A 21,311-nucleotide genomic window follows, 5' to 3' on the forward strand; every position below is an offset into this window, starting at 1 on the left:
AATGTTTTGCGGCTCCAGACAGATTTTTTTTTTTTGCTTTTTCCTAAAATGGTTCTTTTGATAGTAAAGGTTCCTGACCCCTGATCTAAAGTAACTAAAGCTGTCAGATAAATGTAGTGCAGTAAAAAGTACTATATTTCCCTCTGGGATATAGTGGATTAGAAGTAGAAAGTAGCAGAACATGGAAATACTCAAGTAAAGTACAAGTACCTCAGAATTGTACAGTACTTGAGTAAAAATCACATACACATACAAACAAATCTCTCTCACGCAGTAGAAAAATCTTTTTTTTCACCGAGTGACTCATCTTCATCATAAACTATCTTTGACTGTCTGCGTCATGACGTCAGTCTCAGAGCGTCAGCTTGTCGCGGCTCATATTTCCGGGTTTCAGAATGAAACGCCTCCTGTTCAGTCAGAAAAAGTAAAGTTTCTTTGCGGCGGGAGGCTTCCTCGAGGAGTTTGAGGTGTTTTCTGAGTCTCAGGTGAGTCGCACCGCTTCCTGCCGCTTCAGGTAACTCTCAGGTGCTGTTTAATGTGTTATTTGTGTAGTTTGAGTTCAGTTGTGTTGAAGTTTAACCTGTTTTTGTGTCTCTGTCTCTCTGTGTGTCTGTGTCTCTGTCTCTGTCTCTCTGTCTCTGTGTCTCTGTGTTTCTGTGTCTCTGTCTCTGTGTTTCTGTCTCTCTGTCTCTCTGTCTCTGTCTCTTTCTCTGTGTCTCTGTGTCTCTGTGTCTCTCTGTCTCTGTGTCTCTGTCTCTGTCTCTCTGTGTCTGTGTTTCTGTCTCTCTGTCTCTCTGTGTCTGTGTCTCTGTCTCTGTGTTTCTGTCTCTCTGTCTCTGTCTCTTTCTCTGTGTCTCTGTGTCTCTGTGTCTCTGTCTCTGTCTCTTTCTCTGTCTCTGTGTTTCTGTGTCTCTGTCTCTTTCTCTGTCTCTGTGTCTCTGTCTCTGTCTCTTTCTCTGTCTCTGTCTTTCTGTCCTTCTGTGTCTCTGTCTCTCTGTCTCTGTGTCTCTTTCTCTCTGTGTCTCTGTCTCTGTCTCTCTCTCTCTCTGTCTCTCTCTGTCTCTCTCTGTCTCTGTGTCTCTTTCTCTCTGTGTCTCTGTCTCTCTTTCTCTCTGTGTCTCTGTCTCTGTCTCTGTCTCTCTCTCTCTCTGTCTCTCTCTGTCTCTGTGTCTCTGTGTCTCTGTCAGTTTGTCTGTCTGAACCTACCTGATCCTCCAGCACCTGAAACCGGTCCACCTTCAGCAGGTAAAACCTCTTTGTGAAGCAAGTAGAGTCTGGACCAGATCCAGCAGGAGATCTGCAGTCTGGTTCTACTGGTTTCACTGGGAGAGAGACTCCAGCTGTCTGATCTCTGATTTGTTTTATTTTGTAGTACAAAATAAAAGCCCCATTTAGCCCTAAACAACTGATAAATCGATATCAGATCGATCAGCTGGTGATGACATCACGACTGAACTGTACTGGAAAGTAACTAATTACATTTACTCAACTACATTCAGCTGATAATACAGTAAAAAGTGTTGAATGCAGGACTTTTACTTTTAGTGGAGTATTTTCAGTGTGGTACTAGTACTAGGATCTCAGTACTTCTTCCACCACTGCATCTGAAATATGCTTTAAATTATAATAAACTTATATAAGATTTTTTTTTTCTGTACAGATCTTAAATCTTATCTGAATATTAAAGTAAAAATATAAACATAAAATCTACAAACACGTTTTTCCATCCTTTTAAAAAAATGATTTTATTCCTTTTTATTTTTATATAATTTTCTTTTCAAGATCTTTTTTAGATTTATTTAAATAATAATAATAATACAATTTTTCTCCTACTATTAGCGCTGAAAATATTGATCAACAGGAAATAAATTGGCAACAATTTAGAGAATTGATTAAGTGTTTTAATTGAATGTTTCTCACACGTGAATATTTGCTGTTTTACTTTCACAGAAAACAGAGAAAACTCTAGTTATGAAATATAAAGACTATAAATGCTTATCTTTTTATTTAAACTGAGATGAAACCGAGAAAAATAACAAATCTGAACATTTCAAAAACTGGAACCACATCTTATTTTTATTAGAGAAATGATTTAAATGAATTAATAATCTATAACGCAGTCAGGACTCAATCATCTGTTGTGACTTCTTGCTGTAGTTTTTACCTAATTTTAATATTTTGCAGCGAGGATGTCGACCACGTCTCAGAAACACCGGGACTTTGTAGGCGAGCCGATGGGAGACAAGTCGGTGACGTCTCTGTCAGGCATCGGAGAGGTTCTGGGGAAGAAGCTGGAGCAGCAGGGCTTCGACAAGGTGAACGAAACACACAAAACTACAGCGTTTACATCCGTCATGTATTTAAGATGATCAATTATTTTATTATCGTTTTAATCTGTCGATATTTTTTCTATAAAATTCATATTCAACTCTGAGTTGTTGTCAGTAAACCTGACAATCCCAACTCAAAGGTCCACTTACTTGCCTTTTCCGGGGCTTTCAACCATGTAAACTTATATAATAAAGACCTTTTTATAAATTCAAATTTAAGTCAGTTTAATAACTTTTATTGTAAACTTGAATGTCCGACTCTTTGATGAATCTGATCCATGTTCTTCTTTTTTTGTGTATTTCATGTATTTTTTGTTTGTGTCTTTCGTGTATTTTGTTTGTTTTTCATTTATTTTTTTGTGGGTTTTTTTCTGTGTTTTAAATATAATTTCTGTGTTTTTTTTATATACATACATTTTCTATGTGTATTTTCTGGTTATTCATGTTTTCTGTGTGATTTTATTTTATTTTTTTTAATGTATTTTCTTTGTGTCTCCAGGCCTACGTAGTTCTGGGTCAGTTCCTGCTGCTAAAGAAAGACCGCGAGATGTTCACCGAGTGGCTGAAGGATGCCAGCGGCGCAAACTCCCGTCAGGCTGGATCCTGCGATCAGTGTCTGAGGGAGTGGTGTGATGCCTTCCTCTGAGACTCCGCCTCTTCACCGAAGACCCCGCCTCTTCCTGTTCATCCCGAGCTCCTCACTTCCTGCGTCTGAAGCTTCAATCACAGCTCATAACTCTGTTGGCTTTAAAGCATTTCAGCCGGCTTCACGCCAGCTCGCTGTGACATCACAGGTGTTTGTTTCCTGTTTTTATGAGCTTGTTTCTTTGGGGAAAGTTGAATAAAAGCTTTGTGTCTGAATAACTGGTGGTGCGTTCAGGGTCTCCAAGGAACCTTTTAGCTGGTGACACATTAAATCAACATCAACGAGGTTGTGTTTCATTCAGTTTGCAGTATTTCACAAGAAAAGAAGCAACACTAAATAAATGTTGTACAATAGAGAAGTATTTTTCTGTTTTGTCCATCTTGTGTCTGTGGAGGACAGAACCTGCCAAAATCAAAAATAAATGAATAAATTAGTTGATAATTATGTGTAGAAAAAATATTAAAAATAAATGTAGCCATTAATTAATTGATAAAATGTGACACATTTATGTTTGTTTTAATTTGCTTTATTTATTTATATTTGTATTAATTACCTTATTTGTTTACTCTTCTGTTTAATTTTCCTTTTTATTTATGTATTTATTTGTATACATTTTTTAATTATTTTATTTAGTATTTATTTTTAAATGCATGTAAATATTTATGTATTTTTCCTTTTTTTTAATTATTTCTGCAGGATTTCCCTTTGCATTTCACCCTATTTATTTCCCCAAACGTATATACATGCATTTAAAAATAATATAAAATAATTAAAAAATAAATGCAAAAATATATAAATACATTTAAAAATCTATAAAAATAAATATATGAATAAATAAAATTAAACAGAGGAGTAAATAAATAAGGGAATTAATACAATGATAAATAAATAAAGAAACAAATTAAAACAAATATCAACTTGTCACATTTTATCAATTAATTAATGGTTACATTTATTTTTAATATTATTTTTGCTACATAACATTTATTTATTGAGTCATTTATTTATTTATTTTTGATTTTGGCAGGTTCTGTCCTCCATATTTGACCTCCTGATGCTAAACTACAGAATAATAGTCCACAGCCATGTTAGCGCCCCTCAGTGGCTGTGACCAGAACAAGAAGCCTTTACAGATATCAGCCAGTGGAGGAAGAAGTACTCCCATATTTTACTGCAGTAAAAGTACTCCAGGTGTCGGTTGAAGCTCCGTTTGATCTCCACGACGTCACCGAGCTCCGCGATGCCGCAGACACTGATCTGCTTCTGCTTCTCCTGGTCGGTCAGCGGAGCCGCCATGTTCACACTGAGACAGCTGCCAGGAGGAGCACAGAGAGCGGACTGAGAGGTGAGGACGAGCCGCTGGAGTGAAGGAGAATCACCTGGCAGGTAGAGAAGATCACCTGGCAGGTAGAGCAGGAAGAACAACACGAAGACACGAAGACACGCCCACAGAGGAGACCAGCTGGTACTGAGGGGGCGGGACCTGGAGGGACCTGGAGGGACCGGGGCCTGGATGGACCGAGAATAAAGTCATATTATGAGAATAAAGTCACAAGTTTACGAGAAAAAAAGTTGTAATATTAATGGAAGGACTTAACACTGCAATGCAAAATAAAGCACAAAGTGATAGTTTTGCATTTAGGAAACCACTAGGACATGTACTTGGGCTTGATTACATTGTTTTCTATTAGATTGTCCTAACTGGCCGCGAGCAACATGGCTTTGTCTGAACTTCTATCGGATACACGGTTCCTATGTTTTCCTGTCACTCATATTGAGAGGAACGGCTGATTAGTTTAGATAATATGAGCCGAGAAAACCAGGTCAGTTGTCCTGGATGTAAATGAAAATATTAACTTGATTACTGACACTTTCAGCACAGGCATTGAAGCTCGCAGTTATATGTAATAAAGTTCACTAGTGAAACTTAATAACAAGCTACCTGTCAGAGTTTGCGTATAAAGTTTGTGTGTTTGTTTTTTTTTGTTTTTTTTAAATCTAGCTCAATAGAAAAAAATGAGAGAAAGTAGAGCTACAAACCTGGTGCATTAAAGCTCAATTAGGACCAAGAGAGTGAAAAGCATCTTGTGCTCCTTTCACATCTGACTTTTTCCACCTGTTTGGATTATTCTGTTCAGTATTGTGGAATAAAACAATGGACTAATGTTACACTACAGCAGGCTGAGCAGGGAGAACTGGTGAGTGAAAAATCCATATTTAGTATTTATTGACTTAAATTATAGTTATGAAGAAATCAGTCAGACTGTTAGATTAATGTGTTGTTTAACTCCCTGTTTACTGTATCTCGGCACTTGTGTGTGTGCATTGTAACCCTGGCACTGGCAAGACGCAGGGCTGGCCTTAGGAGTTATCTGTAGCCTCCAGTACCTCCTCCTTCCAATATAGAGGACTTATCTGTAGCCTCCAGTACCTCCTCATTTCACTACAGAAACCATAATAAGGTGGCAATTGTCTGGAGAAGTTTAAACTGGAGAAGTTTAAATGTTCAACTTTTTATTTAAACTGAGTTGAAACAGAGAAAATTAACAAATCTGAACATTTCAAAAACTGAAACCAGATCTTATTTTTATTAGAGAAAGGATTTAAATGAATTAATAATCTATAACGCAGTCAGGACTCAATCTTCTGTTGTGACTTCTTGCTGTAGTTTTTACCTAATTTTAATATTTTGCAGCGAGGATGACGACCACGTACCAGAAACACAAGAACTTTCTCGTCGAGCCGATGGGAAACATGTCGGTGAGGTGTCTGCCGGGCATCGGAGAGGTTCAGGGGCAGAATCTGGAGCAGCAGGGCTTCGACAAGGTGGACGAAACACACAAAACTACAGCGTTTACATCCGTCATGTATTTAAGATGATTGTCAGGATTATTTCAGTTAAACATCACGTCAAGACGAGATGATAGCGAGTTTAATAACGTCTCTCTTGAATCAAACAATTATTTTATTATCGTTTTAATCTGTCGATATTTTCTCTTTAATCCCAACACAAAGGTCCACTTACTTGCCTTTTCCGGGGCTTTCAACCATGTAAACTTATATAATAAAGACCTTTTTATAAATTCAAATTTAATTCAGTTTAATAACTTTTATTGTAAACTTGAATGTCAAACTTTTCAGAATTTAATGTGTGTTTTTCATTCATTTTTTTGTGGGGTTTGTTTTTAAGAGGTTTTTTTTTTGTGTTTTTCCTGTTGTTTTTTAGTGTTTTAAATGTATTTTCTGCGTGTTTTTTTATATGTATTTTCTGCGTGTTTTTATTATATATATATATTCTACGTGTTTTTTCATGTATTTTCTGTTTTTTCATGTATTTTGTCATGTTTTCTGTTTGATTTTTTTTTTCTTTTAATTTTTTAAATGTATTTTCTGTGTGTTTCCAGGCCTGCGTAGTTCTGGGTAAGTTCCTGCTGCTAAAGAAAGACCGTGAGATGTTCACCGAGTGGCTGATGGACGCCAGCGACGCGAGCCCCCATCAGGCCAGAGCCTGCGAACAGTGTCTGAGGGACTGGTGTGACACCTTCCTCTGAGACTCCGCCTCCTCACCAGAGACCCCGCCTCTTCTTGTTCATCCCGAGCTCCTCACTTCCTGCGTCTGAAGCTTCAATCACAGCTCATAACTCTGTTGGCTTTAAAGCATTTCAGCCGGCTTCACGCCAGCTCGCTGTGACATCACAGGTGTTTGTTTCCTGTTTTTATGAGCTTGTTTCTTTGGGGAAAGTTGAATAAAAGCTTTGTGTCTGGATAGCTGGTGGTGCGTTCAGGGTCTCTACGGAACCTGTAAACTGGTGACACATTAAATCAACATCAACGAGGTCGTGTTTCATTCAGTAATGTAATATTATGAGAATCAAGTCATAATATTGTAAAGTAGTAATTTTACGTGCTATTACTTTTTTTCTCGTAAAGTTATGACTTTATTCTCGTAATATGACGACTTTATTCTCTTAAAGTTATGACTTTATTCTCGTAATATTATGACTTTATTCTCAAAATATTCCGACTTTTTTCTCTTAAAGTTATGACTATTCTCGTAATATGACGACTTTATTCTTGTAAAGTTCTAACTTTATTCTGGAAATCTCCGATTTTTTTTCTCTCAATGTGGCCCTAATACTCTGTCGCACATTTGCACTTTGGCCCTCACTGCATTAGACTTATATACTATATACTTAAACTATAAACTGTGTTACCTTCATCACAATGATTAAATGTTTTGCGGCTCCAGACAGATTTGGTTTTTTTTGCTTTTTCCTAAAATGGTTCTTTTGATAGTAAAGGTTCCTGACCCCTGATCTAAAGTAACTAAAGCTGTCAGATAAATGTAGTGCAGTAAAAAGTACTATATTTCCCTCTGGGATGTAGTGGAGTAGAAGTAGAAAGTAGCAGAACATGGAAATACTCAAGTAAAGTTCAAGAACCTCAGAATTGTACAGTACTTGAGTAAAAAAAATCACATACAAACAAATCTCTCTCATGCAGTAGAAAAATAATTTTAAGTGTGTCAAGGAGCTATCGCAGGTCCTTTCTTCCTGCAGCTGTCAGACTCCACAACCAGCACTGCTCCCAGTAGACCACTTACCCTTACACACCAAAAAACTGACAATAACCTGATATTTTCAGGTGGAATTTCATTCATTCATTCATTCTCACTGTGCAATATCATTTTCCACTTGTGCAATTTTGTTAATAGTCTGTTTATTGTTAATACTGTATATACTGCTCCTATTTTTATACTTCCTTCTATTTAAATGGTTCATATTTTGTATTTTGTTACACTTTCCGCATCAGCGTCGGCGTTACAGGCGGGCCATGGGGGTCCAGGCCCGTCCAAAAAGGTCACTGTGCCCCCTCAGTTGAATTCTCTCCTGACAAAAAAACTAAACTGAAATAACAGCTAAGCTATAAGTAAAATTAAGTCATACAGTTTGGTAATGGAAGGACTTAACACTGCAATGCAAAATAAAGCACAAACAGTGATAGTTTTGCATTTAGGAAACCACTAGGACATGTACTTGGGCTTGATTACATTGTTTTCTATTGGAGTGTCCTAACTGGCCGCGAGCGACATGGCTTTGTCTGAACTTCTATCAGATACACGGTTCCTATTTTTTCCTGTCACTCATATTGAGAGGAAAGGCTGATTAGTTTAGATAAAATGAGCCGAGAAAACCGGGTCAGTTGTCCTGGATGTAAATGAAAATATTAACTTGATTACTGACACTTTCAGCACAGGCATGGACGCTCGCAGTTATATGTAATAAAGTTCACTAGTGAAACTTAATTACCAGCTACCTGTCAGAGTTTGCGTATAACGTTTATGTGTTTGTTTTTTGATTTTTTTAAAATCTAGCTCAATAGGAAAAAATGAGAGAAAGTAGACCTACAAACCTGGTGCATTAAAGCACAATTAGGACCAAGAGAGTAAAAAGCATCTTGTGCTCCTTTCACATCTGACTTTTTCTACCTGTTTGGATTATTCAGTTCAGTATTGTGGAATAAAACAATGGACTAATGTTACACTACAGCAGGCTGAGCAGAGACAACAACTGGTGAGTGAAAAATCCACATTTAGTCTTTATTGACTTAAATTATAGTTATGAAGAAATCAGTCAGACTGTTAGATTAATGTGTTGTTTAACTCCCTGTTTACTGTATCTCCGGACCTGTGTGTGTGCACATTTGACCCTGGCACTGGCAAGACGCAGGGCTGGCCTTAGGAGTTATCTGTAGCCTCCAGTACCTCCTCCTTTCAATACTGAGGAGTTATCTGTAGCCTCCAGTACCTCCTCCTTTCAATACTGAGGAGTTATCTGTAGCCTCCAGTACCTCCTCATTTCACTACAGAAACCATAATAAGGTGGCAGTTGGCTGGAGAAGATCACTACATAACAACCTACTTGCTCTTGGCTATATCGTAAGTTATTTCCAGTATATATCACAAATAAAACGTGTGTTTTCTGATAAAAAAAAAAAAGTACGAACGTAGGAATATAACAAGTACTACTAACCCATCTTTTAAGTGGTTACGTCTCCAGCTCCAGTCTGATCTGGAGCTCACAGCTGATATGTTCCTGGTTTGTTTACATGACGGAACAGAAGTGCAGATTTAACGTATTCAGTGGACAGACTCTCGCATCCAGTTAGGACAAGGTGTTAATTTATAACCTGATTTTGTGGACATAACAGCATGTGTATGCGTGCGTGCGCGCCTGTGCACATAAGAGGCAGTATGTATACACCTCTCTGTCAGTTTATTTCTTTCATGAAACATGATCATGTTAAAGATACACTTAAAAAATGCTACATGAGGTGAAAAAAATGCCCCTCCTGTCAAAGCTGATTGCCCTTCCGCCCCTGACACTCTGACGCCGACCCTGGCCTGAGTAGTCATTTAAATAATAATAATGCAATTTTTCTCCTAATAGCGCTGAAAATATTGATCAACAGGAAATTAATTGATTAGAGAATTGATGAATTGTTTCGGTTTTAATATTTTAATTGAATGTTTCTCACACGTTAATATTTGCTGTTTTACTTTCACAGAAAACAGAAAAAAGCAGCACATTTCCACATCAGAGAAACTCTAGTTATGAAATATAAAGATTATAAATGTTCAACTTTTTATTTAAACTGAGATGAAACAGAGAAAATTAACAAATCTGAACATTTCAAAAACTGGAAACAGATCTTATTTTTATTAGAGAAATTATTTAAATTAATTAATAATGTAAAACGCATTTAGGACTCAATCATCTGTTGTGACGTCTTGCTGTAGTTTTTACCTAATTTTAATATTTTGCAGCGAGGATGGATCACCAGGAGTTTGTCAAAGAGCCGATGGGAAACAAGTCGGTGTTGTTTCTGCCGGGCATCGGAAAGATTCTGGGTCGGAAGCTGGAGCTAAAGGACTTCGACAAGGTGGACGAAACACACAAAATACAGCGTTTACATCCGTCATGTATTTAAGATGAACAATTATTTTATTATCGTTTTAAACTGTCGATATTTTCTCTATAAAATTCATATTCAACTCTGAGTTGTTGTCAGTAAACCTGACAATCCCAACTCAAAGGTCCACTTACTTGCCTTTTCCGGGGCTTTCAACCATGTAAACTTATATAATAAAGACCTTTTTATAAATTCAAATTTGAATCAGTTTAATAACTTTTATTGTAAACTTGAATCTGTTCAGACTCTTTGATGAATCTGATCCATGTTCTTCTTTTTTTGTGTGTGTGTGATTTTGTTGTTTAATGTGAGTTTTTGTGTGCATGTTTTTTTTTGTGTATTTTTTCATTTGGTTTTCCGTGTTTTGTTTTTTATATATATATTTTTGTGTTTGTCTCGTTTTTTTTTTGTGTTTTTTATGTATTTTTTGTCTGTGTCTTTCGTGAAATTTTTGTTTTTTAATTAAATTTCTTGTGGGTTTTGAGTTTTTGTTTTTTTCTGTTTTCCCTGTTTTTTTAGTGTTTTAAATGTGTTTTTTTATATACATATTTTCCACGTGTTTTTTCATGTATTTTCAGTTTTTTCATGTTTTCTGTGTGATTTTTTTTTTATGTATTTTCTGTGTTTTTTTCATGTTTTCTGTGTGTTATTAATGTATTTTCTGTGTATTTCCAGGCCTACCTTGTTCTGGGTCAGTTCCTGCTGAAAAAGAAAAACAGTGAGATGTTCACCAAGTGGCTGAAGGACACCAGCGGCGCGAACGCCCAACAGGCCAGAGCCTGCGAACAGTGTCTGAGGGAGTGGTGTGTCCCCTTCATCTAAGACTCCGCCTCCTCACTAGAGACCCCCCTCTCTTCCTGTTCTTCCCCAGCTCGTCACTTCCTGCGTCTGAAGCTTCAATCACAGCTCATAACTCTGTTGGCTTTAATTTGTAACTTTGAGAAATGTTTGTTAACAGCGACACCTGTGGCCGTGAAATCAACGAAAGTCAGCGCTGGGCTCGCGCTTGCTCGCTCTACATAGACATGAACGAGCATCGCTCAAAACAGTGAGACGACACAGGTCAGCTCAAACCACAATATCACTCTATATTTCACCTGCTTGGCAGTAATGTTAGCTGACCAGACGAAGGTCTCTCCATGAATCAATGCTGATACTGTGTTTGCTTCTCCTGCCTCAGCGCAGGCTTCAGCAGCGGGGCCCTGCAGCGAGAAACTCGTCTCCCTCCGCCCGCAGCCGGAGTGAACAGGGAGACACCGGCACCCGGTCGGTAACGAGACAACAACGTTTCTCGCTGCAGAGCCCCGTCACTTCACAAGACACGGAAAACCTCTGTTGGTCTGGAGGAGCTGCAGCAGTTATTTCTGCACAAACGTCCACTGTACATTCACTAGATATTCTCAGAGCTAAACTAACTCTTCTGCAGTGTGGAGTGAGCGCGTGTTCACGTCTAGAGGTGGAGAGAGAGAGCGAGAACGCGCACGCTGTCTGAGTGAAGGCAAGCAGGCAGAGGAGCGGGGACGAGGCTCCGGCCACACGCGAGCGCACATATACGAACGCGTATGTGTCCCGACCCGGTACATTTATACGCTTAAAAAGTTACAAACAGTTCCTTTAAAGCATTTCAGCCGGCTTCACGCCAGCTCGCTGGGACATCACAGGTGTTTGTTTCCTGTTTTTATGAGCTTGTTTCTTTGGGGAAAGTTGAATAAAAGCTTTGTGTCTGAATAGCTGGTGGTGCGTTCAGGGTCTCTACGAAACCTTTTAGCTGGTGACACACTAAATCAACGTCAACGAGGTCGTGTTTCATTCAGTTTGCAGTATTTCACAAGAAAAGAAGCAACACTAAATAAATGTTGTACAATAGAAGAATTTTTCTGTTTTGACCATCTTGTGTCTGTGGAGGACAGAACCTGCCAATATCAAAAATAAATGAATAAATTAGGTGATAATTATGTGTAGAAAAAATATTAAAAATAAATGTAGCCATTAATTAATTGATCAAATGTGACAAATTTATGTTTGTTTTAATTTGCTTCTTTATTTATTTATATTTGTATTAATTCCCTTATTTGTTTACTCTTCTGTTTAATTTTCCTTTTTATTTATGTATTTATTTGTATACTTTTTGTAATTAATTAATTTAGTATTTATTTTTAAATGCATGTAAATATTTATGTATTTTTGCTTTTTTTTTTAAAATTATTTCTGCAGGATTTCTCTTTGCATTTCACTCTATTTATTTCCCCAAACGTATTTATTATTTATCAACGTATGTACATGCATTTAAAAATAAATATAAAATAATTAAAGAATACATCAAATTAAACAGAGGAGTAAATAAATAAGGGAATTAATACAATGATAAATAAATAAAGAAACAAACAAATTAAAACAAATATCAATTTGTCAAATTTTATCAATTAATTAATGGTTACATTTATTTTTAATATTTTTTTTGCCACATAACATTTAATTATTGAGTCATTTATTTATTTATTTGGGATTTTGGCAGGTTCTGTCCTCCATTTGTGACCTCCTGATGCTAAACTACAGAATAATAGTCCACAGCCATGTTAGCGCCCCTCAGTGGCTGTGACCAGAACAAGAAGCCTTTACAGATATCAGCCAGTGGAGGAAGAAGTACTCCCATATTTTACTGCAGTAAAAGTACTATTACCACAGTGTAAAAGTACTCCAGGTGTCGGTTGAAGCTCCGTTTGATCTCCACGACGTCACCGAGCTCCACTCCACTGATCTGCTTCCGCTTCTCCTGGTCGGTCAGCGGAGCCGCCATGTTCACACTGAGACAGCCGGGAGGAGGAGCACGGAGAGCGGACTGAGAGGTGAGGACGAGCCACTGGAGTGAAGGAGGATCACCTGGCAGGTAGAGAAGATCACCTGGCAGGTAGAGCAGGAAGAACAACAAGCAGACACGAAGACACGCCCACAGAGGAGACCAGCTGGTACTGAGGGGGCGGGACCTGGAGGGACCTGGAGGGACCGGGGCCTGGATGGACCGAGAATAAAGTCATATTACGAGAATAAAGTCAAAAGTTTACGAGAAAAAAAGTTGTAATATTATGAGAATAAAGTCATAATATTGTAAAGTAGTAATTTTACGTGCTATTTTCTTTTTTTCTCGTAAAGTTATGACTATTCTCGTAATTTTACGACTTTTTTTCTCCTTAAGTAATGACTTTATTCTCACAATATTACGACTTTTTTCTCTTAAAGTTATGACTTTATTCTCGTAATATTACGACTTTGTTTCTTGTAAAGTAATGACTTTATTCTCACAATATTACCACTTTTTTCTCTTAAAGTTATGACTATTCTCGTAATATTACGACTTTGTTTCTCGTAAAGTTATGACTTTATTCTCACAATATTACGACTTTTTTCCTTGTAAAGTTATGACTTTATTCTCGTAATATTACGCCTTTTTTCTCGTAAAGTTATAACTTTATTCTGGAAATCTCACATTTTTTTTCCCTCAATGTGGCCCTAATACTCTGTCGCACATTTGCACTTTGGCCCTCACTGCATTAAACTTATATACTATATACTTAAACCATAAACTGTGTTACTTTCATCACAATACTCAAATGTTTTGCGGCTCCAGACAGATTTTTTTTTTTTTTTGCTTTTGCCTAAAATGGTTCTTTTGATAGTAAAGGTTGCTGACCCCTAATCTAAAGTAACTAAAGCTGTCAGATAAATGTAGTGCAGTAAAAAGTACTATATTTCCCTCTGAGATGTAGTGGAGTAGAAGTAGAAAATAGCAGAACATGGAAATACTCAAGTAAAGTTCAAGTACCTCAGAATTGTACATTACTTGAGTAAAAAAATCACATACAAACAAATCTCTCTCATGCAGTAGAAAAATCAGTTTAAGTGTGTGAAGGAGAGCTATAGCAGGTCCTTCCTTCCTGCAGCTGTCAGACTCCACAACCAGCACTGCTCCCAGTAGACCACTTACCCTTACACACCAAAAAACTGACAATAACCTGATATTTTCAGGTGGAATTTCATTCATTCATTCATTCTCACTGTGCAATATCATTTTCCACTTGTGCAATTTTGTAAATAGTCTGTTTATTGTCAATACTGTATATACTGCTCCTATTTTTATACTTCCTATCTTTATACTTGGTTCATATTTTGTTTAGCTATTTTTTACTGTGTTAGCTGATGCTTCTTGTTTTTGCACTATCCCCTTTGCTGCTGTACACTACAAATTTCTCCACTGCAGGACTAATAAAGAAATATCTTATTTTATCTTTTCACCGAGTGACTCATCTTCATCACAAACTATCTTTGACTGTCTGCGTCATGACGTCAGACTCAGAGCGTCAGCTTGACGAGGCTCGTATTTCCGGGTTTCAGAATAAAACGCCTCCTGTTCTGTTAGAACAAGTAAAGTTTCTTTGTGGCGGGAGGCTTCCTCGAGGAGTTTGGTAGTGATGGCGAGATGAAACCACAAGAAGCTTTGAAGCTTTCCAACAAATTGGTTCGGAAAAGGGTTCATTGCTCGAGGCTTCATGTGCTCACGAAACCACCTGGTGGTCAAAGAGTGTAAATCAGACAGATATGATCTTAACCACGATAAGATCAGATATTCCTTTATTAGTCCCGCAGTGGGGACGTTTGCAGTGTACAGCAGCAAAGGGGATAGTGCCAAAAACAAGATGCATTAGTTAACACAGTAAAAAAGAGCTAAACAAAATGTAACAAAATATGAACCAAGTATAAAGATAGGAAATATAAAAATAGGAGCAGTATATACAGTATTGACAACAAACAGACTATTAACAAAATTGCACAAGTGGAAAATGATATTGCACAGTGAGAATGAATGAAAATACACCTGGAAATATCAGGTTATTGTCAGTTTGTCAGCTTTTGGTGTGTAAGTGCTCTACTGGGAGCAGTGCTGGTTGTGGTCTACTGGGACCACAGATCTGTGATATACTGTATTTTGCGCCAGTAAAGGCTGTTGGGAATGACTATAAACAATGAAAAAAAATCTATTACCATGTAATCAATTTATATATATATCATATATAATAAAATGTCTATTTAGTAAGTATATTATGAGTATATAAGATACATGTATAATAAACTGTAATTGTTTTGTGAATAATGCATCTTATGTGTGTAAACCAATCCTTTGGTCAATAATTGTATTGTAGTGTAATATAATATAATAATTGCAGGAGGAGTAATATTAGTGTTCTGTGTCACTTCTGGAAAGTGGCATTGGTTGAACCAGTGAAGATCTGAACCACTTCATGAACCAGTCAGCGGTATGGTATGTCCGGGCAGCGGGGCTTCGGATGTCATCATGACGTCATTGGTATAAAACATACAAGCCCAGATACGCGCATCGCGGAAAACCCCTTGGATCACTCGATACACGCTCCGAAGCCTCGTCACACCGCTTCTTGCCGCTTCAGGTAACTCTCAGGTGATGTTTAATGTGTTATTTGTGTAGTTTGAGTTCAGTTGTGTTGAAGTTTAAACTGTTTTTGTGTCTCTGTCTCTCTGTCTCTGTGTCTCTGTCTCTCTGTCTCTGTGTCTCTATCTCTGTGTCTCTATCTTTCTATCTTTGTGTCTCTGTGTCTCTGTGTCTCTATCTTTCTATCTTTGTGTCTCTGTGTCTCTGTGTCTCTGTCAGTCTGTCTGTCTGAACCTACCTGATCCTCCAGCACCTGAAACCGGTCCACCTTCAGCAGGTAAAACCTCTTTGTGAAGCAGGTAGAGTCTGGACCAGGTCCAGCAGGAGATCTGCTGGTTCTACTGGTTTCACTGGGAGAGAGACTCCAGCTGTCTGATCTCTGATTTGTTTAATTTTGTAGTACAAAATAAAAGCCCCATTTAGCCCTAAACAACTGATAAATCGATAATTAATATCAGATTGATCAGCTAGTGATGACATCACGACTGAACTGTACTGGAAAGTAACTAATTACATTTACTCAACTACATTCAGCTGATGATCCAGTAAAAAGTGTTGAATGCAGGACTTTTACTTGTAGTGGAGTATTTTCAGTGTGGTACTAGTACTAGGATCTGAGTACTTCTTCCACCACTGCATCTGAAATATGCTTTAAATTATAATAAACTTATATAAGAGAGTTTTTTTTTCTGTACAGATTTAAATTCTTATCTGAATATTAAAGTAAAAATATAAACATAAAATCTACAAACACGTTTTTCCATCCTTTTTTAAAAAATGATTTTATTCCTTTTAATTTGATATATTTTTATATAATTTTCTTTTCAAGATTTAGTTATGGCCTGAGTAGTCATTTAAATACTAATAATACATTTTTTCTCCTATTAGCGCTGAAAATATTGATCAACAGGAAATTAATTGATTAGAGAATTGATGAATTGTTTCGGTTTTAATATTTTAATTTAATGTTTCTCACACGTTAATATTTGCTGTTTTACTTTCACAGAAAACAGAGAAAAGCAGCACATTTCCACATCAGAGAAACTCTAGTTATGAAATATAAAGATTATAAATGTTCAACTTTTTATTTAAACTGAGATGAAACAGAGAAAATGAACAAATCTGAACATTTCAAAAACTGGAACCAGTTCTTATTTTTATTAGAGAAATTATTTAAATTAATTAATAATCTATAACGCAGTCAGGACTCAATCATCTGTTGTGACGTCTTGCTGTAGTTTTTACCTAATTTAATATTTTGCAGCGAGGATGTCGACCACTCTGAAACACCGACTGTTTGTCAGCGAGCCGATGGGAAACAAGTCGGTGAGGTGTCTGCCGGGCATCGGAGAGAGTCGGGCGTCGAAGCTGGAGCAGCAGGACTTCAACAGGGTGAACGAAACACACAAAACTACAGCGTTTACATCCGTCATGTATTTGAGATGATCAATTATTTTATTATCGTTTTAAACTGTCGATATTTTCTCTATAAAATTCATATTCAACTCTGAGTTGTGTCAGTAAACCTGACAGTCCCAACTCAAAGGTCCACTTATTTGCCTTTTCCAGGGCTTTCAGCCATGTAAACTCATATAATAAAGACCTTTTTATAAATTCAAATTTGAATCAGTTTAATAACTTTTATTATAAACTTGAATCTCAGACTGTTCAGACTCTTTGATGAATCTGATCCACGTTCTTCTTTTTTTGTGTGTGTGATTTTCATGTTTTTTTTTAATGTGAGTTTTTGTGTGCATGTTTTTTTGTGTATTTTTTCATTTAGTTTTCCGCGTGTTTTGTTTCTATATATATATTTTTGTGTTTGTCTCGTTTTTTGTGTTTTTGATGTATTTTTTTGTTTGTGTCTTTCGTGAATTTTTTATTTTTTATGGGTTTTGAATTTTTGTTTTTTTCTGTTTTCCCAGTTTTTTTTGTGTTTTAAATGTGTTTTTTTATATATATATTTTCTACGTTTTTTTCCATGTATTTTAAATTTTTTCATGTTTTCTGTGTGATTTTTTTAATGTATTTTCTGTGTTTTTTTTCATGTTCTCTGTGTGATTGTAATGTATTTACTGTGTATAATTAATGTATTTTCTGTGTGTTTCCAGGCCGACGCAGTTCTGGGTCAGTTCCTGAGGCTAAATAGAGACCGCCAGAGGTTCACCAATTGGCTGAAGGATGCCAGCGGCGCGAACATCCGTCAGGCCGGATTGTGCTATGACTGTCTGGGGGAGTGGTGTGACAACAACCTCTGAGACTCCGCCTCTTCACCAGAGACCCCGCCTCTTCACCAGAGACCCCGCCTCTTCACTAGAGACTCCGCCTCTTCACCAGAGACCCCGCCTCTTCACCAGAGACCCCGCCTCTTCACTAGAGACTCCACCTCTTCACCAGAGACCCCGCCTCTTCCTGTTCATCCCGAGCTCCTCACTTCCTGCGTCTGAAGCTTCAATCACAGCTCATAACTCTGTTGGCTTTAAAGCGTTTCAGCCGGCTTCACGCCAGCTCGCTGGGACATCACAGGTGTTTGTTTCCTGTTTTTATGAGCTTGTTTCTTTGGGGAAAGTTGAATAAAAGCTTTGTGTCTGAATAGCTGGTGGTGCGTTCTGGGTCTCTACGAAACCTTTTAGCTGGTGACACATTAAATCAACATCAACGAGGTCGTGTTTCATTCAGTTTGCAGTATTTCACAAGAAAAGAAGCAACACTAAATAAATGTTGTACAATAGAAGTATTTTTCTGTTTTGACCATCTTGTGTCTGTGGAGGACAGAACCTGCTCAAAATCAAAAATAAATGAATAAATTAGGTGATAATTATGTGTAGAAAAAATATTAAAAATAAATGTAGCCATTAATTAATTGATAAATTGTGACAAATGTGTTTGTTTTAATTTGCTTCTTTATTTATTTATATTTGTATTAATTCCCTTATTTGTTTACTCTTCTGTTTAATTTTCCTTTTTATTTATGTATTTATTTGTATACATTTTTTAATTACTTTATTTAGTAAATGCATGTAAATATTTATGTATTTTTGCTTTTTTTTTAATTATTTCTGCAGGATTTCCCTTTGCATTTCACCCTATTTATTTCCCCAAACGTATTTATTATTTATAAACATGCATTTAAAAAGAAATATAAAATAATTAAAAAATAAATGCAAAAATATATAAATACATTTAAAAATAAATATATGAATAAATGAAATTAAACAGAGGAGTAAATAAATAAGGGAATATATACAATGATAAATAAATAAAGAAACAAATTAAAACAAATATCAATTTGTCACATTTTATCAATTAATTAATGGTTACATTTATTTTTTATATTATTTTTGCCACATTTAATAACATTTAATTATTGAGTCATTTATTTATTTATTTTTGATTTTGGCAGGTTCTGTCCTCCATTTGTGACCTCCTGATGCTAAACTACAGAATAATAGTCCACAGCCATGTTAGCGCCCCCCAGTGGCTGTGACCAGAACAAGAAGCCTTTACAGATATCAGCCAGTGGAGGAAGAAGTACTCCCATATTTTACTGCAGTAAAAGTACTATTACCACAGTGTAAAAGTACTCCAGGTGTCGATTGAAGCTCCGTTTGATCTCCACGACGTCACCGAGCTCCGCGATGCCGCGGACACTGATCTGCTTCCGCTTCTCCTGGTCGGTCAGCGGAGCCGCCATGTTCACACAGAGACAGCTGCCAGGAGGAGCACGGAGAGCGGACTGGGAGGTGAGGACAAGCCGCTGGAGTGAAGGAGAATCACCTGTCAGGTAGAGATGATCACCTGGCAGGTAGAGCAGGAAGAACAACATGCAGCCACGAAGACACGCCCACAGAGGAGACCAGCTGGTACTGAGGGGGCGGGGCCTGGAGGGACCAGGAATAAGTCACAAGTTTACGAGAAAAAAACAGTTGTACTACTTTGAGAATAAAGTCATAATATTGTAAAGTAGTAATTTTACGCGTTACTTTATTTTTTTCTCGTAAAGTTATGACTATTCTCGTAATATTACGACTTTTTTTCTCGTAAAGTTATAACTTTATTCTGGAAATCTCACATTTTTTTTCCCTCAATGTGGCCCTAATACTCTGTCGCACATTTGCACTTTGGCCCTCACTGCATTAGACTTATATACTATATACTTAAACCATAAACTGTGTTAACTTCATCACAATGATTAAATGTTTTGCGGCTCCAGACAGATTTGTTTTTTTTTGCTTTTGCTTAAAATGGCTCTTTTGATAGTAAAGGTTGCTGACCCGTGATCTAAAGTAAACTAAAGCTGTCAGATAAATGTAGTGCAGTAAAAAGTACTATATTTCCCTCTGGGATGTAGTGGAGTAGAAGTAGAAAGTAGCAGAACATGGAAATACTCAAGTAAAGTACAAGTACCTCAGAATTGTACAGTATTTGAGTAAAAAAATCACATACAAACAAATCTCTCTCATGCAGTAGAAAAATCAGTTTAAGTGTGTCAAGGAGCTATCGCAGGTCCTTCCTTCCTGCAGCTGTCAGACTCCACAACCAGCACTGCTCCCAGTAGACCACTTACACTTACACACCAAAAAACTGACAATAACCTGATATTTTATCTGTTGGAATTTCATTCATTCATTCATTCATTCATTCTCACTGTGCAATATCATTTTCCACTTGTGCAATTTTGTTAATAGTCTGTTTATTGTCAATACTGTATATACTGCTCCTATTTTTATACTCCTTCTATTTAAATGGTTCATATTTTGTATTTTGTTACACTTTGTTTAGCTCCTTTTTACTGTGTTAGCTGATGCTTCTTGTTTTTCTCGTTTTTCCGGGTTTCAGAATAAAACGCCTACCTGTTCTGTTAGAACAAGTAAAGTTTATTTGGGGCGGGAGGCTTCCTCGAGGAGTTTGAGGTGTTTTCTGAGTCTCAGGTGAGTCGCACCGCTTCATGCCGCTTCAGGTAACTCTCAGGTTCTGTTTAATGTGTTATTTGTGTAGTTTGAGTTCAGTTGTGATGAAGTTTAACCTGGTTTTGTGTCTCTGTCTCTGTGTCTCTGTCTCTGTCTCTCTGTGTCTCTGTGTCTCTGTCTCTGTGTCTCTGTGTCTCTGTCTCTCTGTCTCTCTGTCTCTGTGTCTCTGTGTCTCGGTCTCTCTGTCTCTGTCTCTCTGTCTCTCTGTCTCTCTGTCTCTGTGTCTCTGTCTCTCTGTCTCTGTGTCTCTGTCTCTCTGTCTCTGTCTCTCTGTCTCTCTGTCTCTCTGTCTCTGTCTCTCTGTCTCTCTTTCTCTGTCTCTCTGTCTCTGTCTCTCTGTCTCTGTGTCTCTGTCAGTCTGTCGGTCTGAACCCACTTGATCCTGTAAAAGCATGACCCATATAGTTTTTGCATGATTAGGTACCAGACATTAATTCAGAGTATATTTAATCTCAAAATGTTACTTAATTTTAACAATTAATCATGTTTGAAAACTTTCTTAAGAGTTGAAACCCCCTGCAGTGCACCATAGACAGCAGTCTAGATTTAGTCAAAAATATAGTCAGGTTTGGTGCATTTATTCATATACCGATAGTAGCAGAGGAGGATTTTTTTTATCAATCTTGTTTAGCTCTTTTTTACTGTGTTAGCTGATGCATCTTGTTTTTTGCACTATCCCTTTTGCTGCTGTACACTGCAAATGTCCCCACTGTGGGACTAATATAGGAATATCTGATCTTATCTTTCAACGAGTCAGCTTGACGCGGCTCGTTTTTCCGGGCTTCAGAATAAAACGTCTACCTGTTCTGTTAGAACAAGTAAAGTTTATTTGTGGCGGGAGGCTTCCTCGAGGAGTTTGAGGTGTTTTCTGAGTCTCAGTTTAGTCACACCGCTTCCTGCCGCTTCAGGTAACTCTCAGGTGATGTTTAATG

At 37.2% G+C, this 21,311-nt stretch overlaps 3 protein-coding genes and 1 long non-coding RNA gene across 11 annotated transcripts; 3 read left to right on the top strand and 1 right to left on the bottom strand.

Moving 5' to 3' along the window:
* Nucleotides 1-342: 342 nt before the first annotated feature.
* Nucleotides 343-3,194, top strand: LOC119495572 (barrier-to-autointegration factor-like). Of its 4 annotated transcripts, none has more exons than XM_037782203.1 (4): nucleotides 343-485; nucleotides 1,188-1,245; nucleotides 2,185-2,315; nucleotides 2,830-3,194. In XM_037782203.1, the coding sequence occupies exons 3-4, from the start codon at nucleotides 2,190-2,192 to the stop codon at nucleotides 2,974-2,976; spliced, it is 273 nt and encodes a 90-aa protein (XP_037638131.1). In that variant the 5' UTR covers nucleotides 343-485; nucleotides 1,188-1,245; nucleotides 2,185-2,189; the 3' UTR covers nucleotides 2,977-3,194. The 4 variants fall into 4 exon arrangements, with proteins under 4 accessions (XP_037638131.1, XP_037638133.1, XP_037638134.1 ...); XM_037782204.1 differs by having other exon boundaries at nucleotides 411-514; XM_037782205.1 differs by lacking the exon at nucleotides 1,188-1,245 and having other exon boundaries at nucleotides 352-485.
* Nucleotides 3,195-5,676: 2,482 nt separating this feature from the next.
* On the top strand, nucleotides 5,677-6,808 carry LOC119495573 (barrier-to-autointegration factor B-like). Its single transcript, XM_037782207.1, has 2 exons — nucleotides 5,677-5,802; nucleotides 6,381-6,808. The coding sequence occupies exons 1-2, from the start codon at nucleotides 5,677-5,679 to the stop codon at nucleotides 6,525-6,527; spliced, it is 273 nt and encodes a 90-aa protein (XP_037638135.1). The 3' UTR covers nucleotides 6,528-6,808.
* Nucleotides 6,809-8,562: 1,754 nt separating this feature from the next.
* LOC119495574 (barrier-to-autointegration factor-like) lies at nucleotides 8,563-18,068 on the top strand. 5 transcript variants are annotated; one of them, XM_037782209.1, is made up of 5 exons: nucleotides 15,233-15,415; nucleotides 15,617-15,686; nucleotides 16,674-16,801; nucleotides 17,521-17,674; nucleotides 17,795-18,068. In XM_037782209.1, the coding sequence occupies exons 3-4, from the start codon at nucleotides 16,679-16,681 to the stop codon at nucleotides 17,665-17,667; spliced, it is 270 nt and encodes an 89-aa protein (XP_037638137.1). In that variant the 5' UTR covers nucleotides 15,233-15,415; nucleotides 15,617-15,686; nucleotides 16,674-16,678; the 3' UTR covers nucleotides 17,668-17,674; nucleotides 17,795-18,068. The 5 variants fall into 5 exon arrangements, 4 of the variants coding, with proteins under 4 accessions (XP_037638140.1, XP_037638139.1, XP_037638137.1 ...); XM_037782208.1 differs by having other exon boundaries at nucleotides 15,299-15,407; nucleotides 15,629-15,686; XM_037782211.1 differs by lacking the exons at nucleotides 15,233-15,415; nucleotides 15,617-15,686 and adding an exon at nucleotides 8,752-8,914.
* On the bottom strand, nucleotides 17,433-17,933 carry LOC119495581. Its single transcript, XR_005208515.1, has 2 exons — nucleotides 17,796-17,933; nucleotides 17,433-17,675 (listed from the first exon to the last, which is right to left on the bottom strand). It is a non-coding gene; the product is annotated as an uncharacterized LOC119495581 (long non-coding RNA).
* Nucleotides 18,069-21,311: the final 3,243 nt, after the last annotated feature.

This window comes from Sebastes umbrosus, chromosome 10, assembly GCF_015220745.1.
Source record: "Sebastes umbrosus isolate fSebUmb1 chromosome 10, fSebUmb1.pri, whole genome shotgun sequence".
Taxonomy (NCBI): domain Eukaryota; kingdom Metazoa; phylum Chordata; class Actinopteri; order Perciformes; family Sebastidae; genus Sebastes; species Sebastes umbrosus.